At 35.6% G+C, this 12307-nt stretch overlaps 1 protein-coding gene across 1 annotated transcript in view; it reads right to left on the bottom strand.

Moving 5' to 3' along the window:
• The window catches only part of LOC115222473 (AT-rich interactive domain-containing protein 4B), a 78037-nt gene that overhangs the window by 43151 nt on the left and 22579 nt on the right, over nt 1-12307 (bottom strand). Inside the window, exon 2 of the mRNA XM_036511618.1 lies at nt 3255-3365. Coding sequence (XP_036367511.1) covers nt 3255-3365 — 111 coding nt within the window. The remainder of the gene's footprint in view (nt 1-3254; nt 3366-12307) is intronic.

The raw sequence follows: 12307 nt of genomic DNA, 5'->3' as shown, positions 1-12307 counted from the left end.
GGTCAAGAAAAATAATAGAAGAGATAGCATTTATAGAAATCTATATATAGATACATAGAAATTAAGTAATCTAAAGGATTCATGTGTTTGAAATGTACTACTGCAACAAAGATATACAAATGTTAACATGTTATGATGACAAGATACTAAGAGAATAAACCTCTCCTTGTGCTTTAAAAAGTACAAAATTATGCATTTCTGATTATTTTGTATTGATACAACAGGTTGGAAAGAAGTTCCTGTTACACATTTGAAATTATCACTTTGAGTGTAGTTTTTCAAACTTATGGTAAAATAACCAATGTGTTGTTTTCTTTTTCATTCTTTCTTTGCAGTTACTTTATAACCAGAATGGTTAAATTCATATCAATTTCCCCTCATTAAAATGAGTTATGATCAGACCCATATATGCTTGCTCTATGAATTCCAAAGGGGTTTTCAGTAATGGGGGTGGCAAGAAATACTCATTCTGAATTTGAGAATGAAACTTTATGTGTCCAAACATACCAATAATGGTTTGGCCAATTTTGCTCCAGCAGATTCCCTTTGATCTGAGGAATTAAGATCTGTCAATATTGAGCTTCTGAAAATCATAGTTTCAATTCAAGATCACACTTTGATCATAAAATACCTTCATAAGTTATGGAAAAATGTCTAATGCTTAGTAGGTCCCTCATCATCCAACTGCTTCTCAGCTTAAACAAAACATTGAATGAGTAGACTTGCTACTTAACCTTTCCTGGGTAGAATCATCACAAGTAATGAAATGAGAGGTCTCTATAACCATATCCAATGTGAGTGACAATGAAACAGGAAGAATCATTCCCGAACCAGGACTACACCAAAAAAATGTTTTATGTTTAATGTTTGGTAGGATATGAAGAGTGTCCTCTATCATGAAGTGTTAAACAAAAATGGAAGTTAATGCAGAGAAGCATTGTCATCAATTAGAATTTTTTTTTTGTTCTTTTACATGTTTCAGTCATTTGACAGTGGCCATGCTAGAGCACCACCTTAAAGAGTTTTTTAGTCAGAGAAATCAACCCCAGGACTTACTCTTTGTAAGCCTAGTACTTATTTTATTAGTCTCTTTTGCTGAACTACTAAGTTACAGAGACATAAACACACCAACATCAGTTGTCAAATGATGGTGGGAGAATACAAACACAGACACAAAGATACACACATAAATATATATATATACATATATCAACAATCAAGGAACGGCCATAATAGGCCATTCACCCACTAGAAATAACAGCCAAGGCTGTTATTTCTAGTGGGTGAATGGCCTATTATGGCCGTTCCTTGATTGTTGATGTTGAACTTAAAAATGGTCTATGACTATTTAATTTTTTCCCACTAGGCCGCTGGTGGCAAAAAGAATTCTACAAAATTTTTTTTTTTTTTTGCCACCCTATATTGATTATATATACATATATATATATTGTCCCACCCATGCCAGCATGGAAGGCAGATGTTAAACGATGATGATGATGATATTCAACGGGCTTCTTTCAGTTTCTGTTTTACCAAATCCGCTCACAAAGCTGCCACACAGTGGGACTGAACCCGGAAAAATGTGGTTGGGAAGCAAGCTTCTTACCACACAGCCATGCCTGCACAAACATTTGCAGAAAAAGCACCCATAGTTAGTCAGTCATAAAGGGGTGTTGATCTTACACAGTAATGCAAAACTACATATTGCTCAAATCACTCAGAAAAATACTACAGTACTAAACATCAAAGTTTTGCCTCGTCCTCCTTACTTAACTGAACTTACTCCATCTAACCATCATCTTTTCAGATCATTGCAACATTCTACAGTTTATTAAATGTGAAGAGGATAAAAATGATATTGAGTGTTTCTTTGTCTCAAAACCTGAAGAATTATACACCCATCAATATTATTTTCATTAAATATACCAATTAAGACCAAAGGAGCATTTGTTTCTTTTCTGTTTGAAATGAGACTGGACTTTCTTTCCAACCAATTATTTCATGTTATTGGTACTTATTACAAGATAATCAATAGTTCTTCTCGATATGAGATGTATACTAAAACAGCTGAGGTATGATGACTGTGAATAGAAAAATCTGTACCTATAGTAGTTTTAAAGGAATAAATGAAGCTAAGTCATTTATTCCTTTAACAAGAAGTCAAATACAAATATGGGGAAGAGACAACTGGGCTAGTTTGGAAAGGTAAATTAAACATATGTCAGTTGATCAAAAGAATAAACATGACAGTGGTAGGTGAAATACAGTATGAAAATGAAGATTCAGAACAAAAGTGGTTAGATCAAAGTTGAGAACTACTATCAACCCTAACAAAATTTAAAGCAGCATCTATTATGATTTATTTATAAACAACTGGTTTAACCTGTTATAAAATTGTTTCTTTTAAGCACAACTATTTTGCCTTTTATAAACAGAATGTTAATATCAAGGGAAAATAGTGTCAGGAAATTACCAGAAGGAAAACAGTAATGGATTTTCAAGATTTAATAATGATTTAAATGAATAAAACTGGGAACAAGAGCTGAAATTTGAGGGATGAAAATTATCAGTTAAATTTGATGATACTGCCTTATTTTATCAATCATGATTAACCCTTTAGTATTCAGATTATTCTGTCAAATATAATGTTTGTTTAGTTACATTGTTTTGAATTAATGATGCATTATCTTGTAGTTAAGAGATTTCGATGATGTGATTGTTTAGTTTTAGAATGATATTGTAAGGCTGAGGTGAAGAACCAGATCTGGTCAGTTTCAACAGAAAATAGGCTAAATATTTTGGCCTGCTATGACTAGTTTGAATGCTAAAGGGTTAAAGACAAAGTTGAAGTAGGCTGGTTTTCAATTCAGAATATAAAAGAGGCTGGAACAAATACTGCAAGGCATATTGTCTGGATACCTTAATGATTCTGCTAAGTAAACTGCCCTGATTTAAATAAGTAAAATATAATATTAGCCCTTTTGAAACCAACCACTCTGAGACTGCCCCTTGACACATGATACAAACTCTATTTTAAAGTGATCTAAATCAAAACCTTCAATCAAAATTTCATATTGAGTTCCAAACACCAGCTTAATAACAACAAAGTTATTTTACTAAATTCTTCATTATTTTCAAAATTAATTCAAGCGACAGCATATTTCAATAGAAATATAGTAAGAAAATGGTTAAGATCATGATCATCTTCAATTTATAGAAAATTATTTTGTTATAAAACTTAATTTCTTTCTTACCTTACACTTTACTGTTCGCACAATCTTTTTAACCTTGGCTTCGCAAAATGCTCCACGGTATTTAGCACTGACATCAGTGCCAACACTGAGGAATGGTGGTTCATCCCCAGCCTGCAAAATAACAAAATAGAAATTCCATTTGAGAATCAGACAGCTTTGCTTTTTATTTATTTTTTTTTAATACAAATCATTATATTTCAAATATAAAAATGGATCCCTTTTCTCCTAAATAAAACAAATTCTGTAAACAAATGTGCAAGTACCAGGGAATTGTCTGTAACCAGTAACATTTTGAATTCTTTTACAGGGCTTACAAAAACTGAAGGGCTGCTGCAATAAGTGTGTGAAATTGAGAGGTGAGTATGATGGATAAAATTATAATTAACTGATCCTCTTGTATTTTCTTTTATCCAAAGCCAGAAATTTTTCAGCACACCCTATTGTGTGTATGTGGGTATATGTGTGTGTATATATATATATATATATATATATATATATATATACAAGAGAGGGTGCTGAAAAGTTCTATAGATTTCTGCAGCTGGGTGCCCTTCCTAATGCCAACAATTCCGAGAGTGCAGTGGGTGCTTTTTATGTACCACCTACACAGGTATCATTGACCTGACACCAGCATCAGCCACGACTATGGTCTCACTTGGCTTGACAGGTCAACTCAAGCTCGGTATATTGCCAAGGGTCTTGGTCACCTGTCACTCAGCTTGTCATCACTGCTTCCATGAGGCCCAATGCACAAACGATGCTTTTTATATGCCACCAGCCTAGGTGGCACTGTCATTGGCCACAATTACAATTTCACTCTGTTCAACAGATCTTCATAAGCACAGCATATCACCCAACAACTGAAAGTTGCTTTTAACAAGCCAGTGAAACAACACTGGCATCAGCCATAACTACAATCTCATTTGGCTTGACAGGTCCTCTCAAGCACAGCATATCTCCAAAGATCTTGGTCACTTATCATTGCCTCTGTATGGTCCAACACTTGAAGATCATGCTTCACCACCTCATCCCATCTCTTCCTGGGTTTACCTCTTCTACAAGTTCCTTCCACCATTAGAGTGCAACACTTCTTCACAAAGCCTTCCTCATCCATATACATCACATGACCATTCCAATACAGTCATCTCTCTTGCACACTACATCTGATGCTTCTTATGTCCTACATATCATGTAAAAAGCACACCTCAAACATTGAGCCTAACAGAGGTAGTAACAAATGACCAAGACCTGTCAAGCTGGCATTGTGCAACTGGCAAACATGCTAGTGGTACGTAAAAATTACCCACTACACTCTTGATTGCTAGAGTTAGGAAGGGCATCCAGCTGTAGAAACCATGTCAAATCAGATTGGAAACTGGTGCAGCTCCCCAGTCAAACAATCCAGCCCATGCCATTGAAATTGGATGGTAAATGATGATGGTGGTGGTTAAAATAGAATCAAAGGAAATTGGTGGAAGGCTGCATCAGCAAGTCATATTATTTGGTAAAAGCAAAACAACAGAAATAGTACAGTAATGCTGAGCAGAGTGGATTATCCAAAGCTTAAGACATGTTGAATACTCCTCTCCTCATGACAATTTCAATAAACTATATCTGTTGCCTCATATATACTCACATATCCAAGCATGTTTACATGTATGTGCACCTGTGTGTGTGCTTTGTTTATGAATGACTTTTGGAGCAAATGTATTTATTTATGTGTTTCTGTATCTGTATGCATCTCTTTCCATGCATGGCATTCATTATTGTGAGTGTGTATATGCACATGTGTGCATGGGTGGATAGATGTGTGCATGCGTGCATATGTGCTTGAATGTGTACATTCATGCATGTATTCAGAATGAATTGCATTTACATGTTTTGTGCATGTATTTGTACTTTTAGCGCATTCCTTCAGTTTTCTTCTCTTTGATATTTTAAATTGTTGAGATAATAATAAAAATTCTTCAGTTTTGAGATTTCCAGGGGTCAGATTCCTTTGAAATTCTTTTCAGGCTCAAGGGGTTACAGCTAAATGCATAGAGATCAAAACATTTTATCATGCCAATGCATAGTTTTGTGTAAAAACAAGGAAGACACCTACACACAACCAGAATTTGATTTTTAGTATTAGATACTTTTGAATACAACCACACACACACGACATGGTTGTATGGTTAAAAAGCTTGCTTCCCAAACATGTGGGGTCTTACGTTCAGTCTCACTACATGGCACATTGGGCAAGTGTCTTCTATAACTCCAGGCTGATCAAAACTTTGTGAGTGGAGTGGATAGAAGGAAACCAAAAGAAGCCCATATGATGGGCTTCTTTTGGTGTATATACCATTGTCTTGGCATCATACAATAGTTGAAAACGAGCAGCACTATCATACAAGTGATACTTGTTTGTTTCCAGTCTTCCAAGTAAAACGTCCTAATATGGGGAAATAGTGAGGATTGGTGACAGGAAATGGCCTGCCCCTCTCATAATTCCTTGTCTTGTGAGTTACTTGGTTACCCTGCCAGTGCTAGTGCCATGTTAAAAGCATCCAGTCCACACTATAATATGGTTGGCGGTAGGAAGGGGATCCAGCCATAAAATCCCTACCAAAACATATACAGTAACCTAGGGTAGTTTTCTACCTGGCTGGCTCCTGTCAACCATCCTACCCATGCATGTATGGAATATAGATGTTAAACGATGATGATGATGATTATTATATATATATATATATACACACACACACACGCACGAGGGTGTTGAAAAATGTTTGGCTTTAAGCACATCGTGAAATGCCTGGTTGGAGACCCAACCTTCTTTCTTTTACAGAGTCTAGAAAAACCGAAGGACTGCTATAATAAGTGAGAATCTGTAAGGGTAAATATGTTGAATAGAATTAACATATTAATTGAGCCTTCTTCATTTTTTTTTACCTAAAACCAGGAACTTTTTAGCACACCTTTGTATTAATATATGTATATATTAATACATATATATTAATGCCTACTCATGGTGGAGTGCACATTTGGTGTGGAGTGATTAAATTGGGATATGGGACAAAAAGATTGAGACACATTGCTCTACATAAATAAAGAGATCTGTATAAGAAATTGCCATGGCTAAACAAATAAATCAGTGCATTTTCCAGCAAATCACTGATATAAAAATCATAATAATTCTTAATGTAAATGTTGCATCAAATATTAAAAGTAAACAATATCGGGACTGTGGAAATTTAAAATATTTTAAATAGAAAAAATATAAGCATCAAAGGTGGGTTTTCGATTTACAAAATCAAATCAGAGCAAAACAAGCAAGTCAATTTTCCTTTACAAATGAAGCCATTTCATTCCAACATTGTTAATGTCCTTAGGAGATGGCATCAAATTTAATCTATGTTCCTTTTTTGAAATCTACAGAAACTGGTTTCTAGTCAAAAGAGACTAGTTTTAGAATTAAACGAATTTGGAAAATGCAAAATGGTTTGATCTTGAAAATCGTCATCATTCATCACTAGTTAACGTCTACCTTTCTATGCTTGCATGGGTCAGGCAGAAGTTGTTGGAAATTTTCTAAAGCCAGATGCCCTTTGTGTCACCAACCCTCACTTGTTTCTAAGTAAAGTAATAGTTCCCCATGGCCAGACATGTTTCTGCAGAATATTGGAAGTAAATAACATAGCTTGCTATGTCAGTGACACTCATTTAAAATGATTGCATGATGTCAAGACAAGGACACGGGGGGGGGGGGGGGACATGCTCACTGGTCTTCTTTTCATCTACTCGATCTACTCACAACACTTTGCTTGGCCCAGGGCTATAATAGTACACATTCACCCAAGGTGTCATGCAATGAGCCTGAACCTGAAACCATGTGGTTGTGAAGCAAACTTCTAAGCTGCATAGCCATACCAGCACCTATAAAATTTGCAGAAAAATTTTATTTTAAATATTATCCCAGTAGAACTGCTGGATTTCAAAAGCTAGGAGAAGGTGATTAAACTCATGACTCAACACTTTCCATACTGTTTCTCTAACATGAACTAGTTGTAAGTCAAGAAACACTCAAATTAGAAATTAATATTATTCACACATTGAAAGTAATTAATATTCAATCAAGTCATTCATTTAGAAATAAAGCATGTGTAGATTTAATTCATAATCAGATTTCAGTGACAGCTCATCATAGCAAAAATAATTACTTTGAATCAAATCACAAGAATAAAGGTTACATTTATAATTATATTACCACACGACATGCCGAATGGAATACTATTCCCACTTAATTTTAATTTATTAAAGAATTGCAATGATTCATATTTCAACATGACCTTTCATTATCATCATCATTGCTATTTTCCATGCTTGTATGTATTGGATGGCTTAACAGAAACTAGCAAGGCCAGGGGTTGTGCCAGGTTTTATAATCTGTTTTGATTTGGTTTCTACAGATGGATGCCCTCCCTAACACCAACAACATTACACAGTGTACTGGGTCACTTTTACACGGCACCATCACAAGTGCTTTTTACATGGTTACCTTGGTTTTAGGGCTTCAATCTGTTGTGCTGACCAGATCTTTATTGATATGATAGATTAGTATTTTATTTAACAATTCAGATGACTTCATTTTAAGTTCTTTACTTGCATATGAACTTAGTGTGTTACTAATATTACAATGAACCAAAATGGGAGATACTGAGTAACCATTTGGCCTACTAGTGAGAGCAACCAAATCTCTCTGAAATCACACCCTATTGATATAAAATAAAGGGTTATATCAGATAATGTAGTCCTGGTAAATACATGAGGCACAGGCATGGCTGTGTGGTTAGGAAGTTTGCTTCATAACCACATGGTTTCAGGTTCAATCCCAGTGAATGGCATTTTCTCATAAACATAGGCATATTTCCACACATCTTTCCACTGTCACCAGCTGGGCAGTGATGATGTTTGTTTATGACCAACATAAACAATTTTCTTTCAGTGCAGCATTTCAACATGTGAAAACCAGTAGAATAAAGGACCCTAGGTGAAAACAAAGGTTCACATCAGGAAGGGCATCCTGTCATAAAATACTGCACCAGGAAGTCTCAGTCAATCCATACCAGCACAGAAAAAGTGAACACAAAAATGATGACAATGGTAATATCTGTTCATGATATAAGGTAGCAATGAACTGGCAAAATCGTTAGCATGCTGGACAAAATGCTTAGTGGCCTTTTTTCTCACTTTACACTCTGAGTTCAAATGCCACCAAGGTCAACTTTGTCTTTCATCCTTTTGGAGTTCATAAAATAAACACCAGTTGAAAACTAGGGTTGATGTAATTGGTTTACCCACTGTCCCACAACTGTTGGTTTTGTGCTAAAATTTGAAACCAATATGTATTCATGATATATGTATAAACATATGAGTACATATTGATATATAATATATATATATATGTGTGTATAATATATTATCATCATCGTTTAACCTCCGTTTTCCGTGCTAGCACGGGTTGGACGGTTCGACCGGGGTCTGGGAAGCCAGGAGGGTGCATCAGGCTTCAGTCTGATCTGGCAGTGTTTCTACAGCTGGATGCCCTTCCTAACGCCAACCACTCCGTGAGTGTAATGTTATATATATATAATACATACATATAGATATATGGCCAAAAGTCACCTGACTGTAAATCAAACCCATTTAATTCCAAGATTTATTTATGATTAACAACTGAATGAGACTTCATTAATGAATAGACAAATGTTGGGGGGGAAAACAGTGATTTTAACTCACAGCATTCAATTAGTAAACATTCACAATTGGAATGAATAAATAAAACTGAATATTAAGTATTTATGGAATTTTGATATACTGTTGGGTGAGGTCTGGCCAACTCTGTATATAAAATATATGTATGTTTTTGTGCATTTAGGCACCCATAGACCATGTGGTTGTATTCCACTGGTCAACAGTTTAAGTATACCACCTAAAGTGGCCCAAAACAGGATTAGAACTCCAAATGAAAGCTTGCTGGAACCCATGCTCTAGCATCCTTGTCAATCAATGCCCACACACATACAAATGTGTGTGAATAATTGAATCTCTTATCACCACTTTATCCAACTATCATCCTCCTTATGCATGACGTCTCCAGTCTTGCACAGTACAGTGATTCCACTTAGATTTCTCTTGGCTCCTTTGTGCTTGGTAATTCATTTACACTCACATTGAACATCCAGTAAAGCACATGCTCAGCTTTGTTTTTCTAACCTTAACACACCATCAGCGTTCACGGCAAGTATTTCACAACCATGCAATAATGCATTTTGCACACAAATATCACACAACTTGCTTAGAACATTCCTTTATTACCAATGGAGGTAATGTAACCAGATAAAATGGTTTTCTGACACCAAGGAGAGAAAGCAGAAAACTTTATCATAGACATTTGAGAAAGCTTTTGTTCACTATATTCCTCCCAAGTTCACATCAGCTTTCTTTATACAATTTTGTCAGGTGATATATAAAGGTGGATGGAAAAGTTCATATGCTGACCATGAAGGAGTGAAGCTAAAGCTGTGAAGTCTTGTATGAATTTCAGCTCTTCTAATTAATAACTGCATTGCTTTTTTCTGGGTAAACTGACATCTGTCTGTTCAAAGAAGACTTCAAAAGTAACTAGTAACAACTTATCTAAAAAGTAGACAAAATTTGGCATTTTGGTGATAAGTACCAGCAGAAAAAGTGTTTAGTCCCCAAGGACACTATGCTGATATGGCTGCTACAGTAGATTTCAATCCAGATTTATCAGCAATGCAAAAGTGGGCAGCTAAATTTATGAGGGAAAGGGAGAGTCTTGATGATGACCCAAGGTTTGGACTTCCTGCAACTACCACCACTGATCATGTTCACCACATGCTGATGAATGTCAGGCAACTGACTATAAATCAATTAGCCAATACTATTAGCATATCTTGTGAGAGAGTTGAATATTCTACATAATGAATTTGACATGACAAAGGTTTCTGCTTGGTGGCTACCATTACTGACACCTGATCAAAAATGCATCGAATTGATCGCCTCATGGAGAAAATCTGATATTGTTTGAAGTAAATCCAGTAGGTTTCCTTGAACGTTTCCAAACCCAAGATGAATGTTGGGTTCATCACTTTGAGTCAGAGACAATGAGACAACCCATGCAGTGAAAACACCTCTCCTCATCTGCTACAAAGAAGGCCATGGTCATTTCATTTGCAGGGAAGGTAATGGCCTCAGTTTTTTGGGGTGCAAAAGACATTGTATTTATCAACTATCTTCAAAAGGGCCACACCATCAATGGAGTGTACTAAGCCAACTTGCCAAGGCAGTTATGAAAGGCTATCAAGACCAAATGCTCAGGAAAACTGACAAAAAGGGGGTCTTGTTTCTTCAAAACAATGCTCCAGCCCACAAGTCTTTGGTTCCAATGACTGCTGTGCATGACTGTGGCTTTGAGCTGGTTGATCACCATCCGTATTCTCCTGATTCTCCATGTGACTATCACCTGTTCCCCAACATGAAAAACACTTGGCTGTGAAGCAGTGATGATAATGTCATATCTGCTGTTTCAACAGGATGAAAGCTTTTTCACCAAAGGGATCCAAACACTGCAACACCAATGGAAGAAGTATGTGGAATGCAAGAGAGGAACTATGTTTAAAAATAAACCTCATTTGGTCATATTCCATGAGAATATCTTGGTCAGCATATAAATTTTTTAGCTGACCTTTGTAGATTAGTAAACAATATACCTCATTACCAAATGCTGATGGTGATTCAAGCTCAATCCCATTCCCCAGTGTCAGCAAACAAGATATTTAGCACAAAAAATAGCAGGCTTTTCTGACAAAAGTTTTCCAGTCAAACTAGTGTGGAAATCCAAGCTGAGAATTCTGCTCTATTCTATGATTAAAACCAAAGTTAAACACATAATAACTAAAAACTATATGACATTCACTAAGAGATTAACTTTTCATTTCAATTCATCAACAAGTTTTACAAATAGCACAGCTATTATCATCATTTTAACATCTACTTTTCTCCTCTTGAATGGATCAGACAAAATTTGCACAGGCAAATTGTCTACAGTTGTATGCCCTTCGTATCACCAACCTCTTCACCTATTTCCAAGCAGCCTAATATTCTCCTATGGCAATGTTTTCACAGAAGACTGGAAATGTAAATCATTTGTACAATGGTGACATTATTTACAACAGGAATTCTCAACCATTTTTTCTTATCTGTGGACCTCTTTGATTACTGTTTAAATCTGGTGGACCCCTTTAGTCATTCAATGTTTAAAAACTAGTTTTATAGATTCTTCTTTCAAAATTTCTATTTTGTTTGCCACACATTAACTTTTATAGGCTGAACTATGTAAAATATTAGAGAAAGAAACCTAGCTGTTTCTTGCAATCCATACCAATATATACATACAAAATGTTTTCAAGGGCCTTCAAAATTCTATTGTGGATCCTCAATTACTATTTTGTTGTGTGGACCCCAGCTGAGAAACACTGATTTACAACTATCGCATTACGTCAAAACAACACACACACGCAATCACACAACAGACTTCTTTCAGTTTATCTACCAAATCTACTGACATTTTGCTTGGCCTATAGCTATAACAGAGATACTTACCGAAAATGCTACAGAATGGGAATGGACCTGAAACTAAGTGGTTAAGGAGCAAACTTCTTAACCACATGGTCATGCTTGCACTTTTATGTGCATGTGTGTATATATGGATGTATTGGAACACTAACTGAAAAAAAAAAAACTGCAAGTGTAGAATTAGATATATTTTTAATAATTCTATTGACAAATGACATCAAAACTACACCAGAAGTTGGTTTCTCCAGACCATTTGACAAGGCCAATAGAATTAAACAAGTGTACACTTACATATAGCATTGAGTACTTTGTTTTCAGTAACATGTTGCACTACATGTTCATGTATCCTGTTAAATACTTGATTTATATAAGCCTCATCAAGATTTTAATTTAAATTTTAATTTGTATAT

Source organism: Octopus sinensis, linkage group LG20 (genome assembly GCF_006345805.1).
Source record: "Octopus sinensis linkage group LG20, ASM634580v1, whole genome shotgun sequence".
Classification (NCBI taxonomy): domain Eukaryota; kingdom Metazoa; phylum Mollusca; class Cephalopoda; order Octopoda; family Octopodidae; genus Octopus; species Octopus sinensis.
This window is presented reverse-complemented; position numbering and strand designations above follow the sequence as displayed.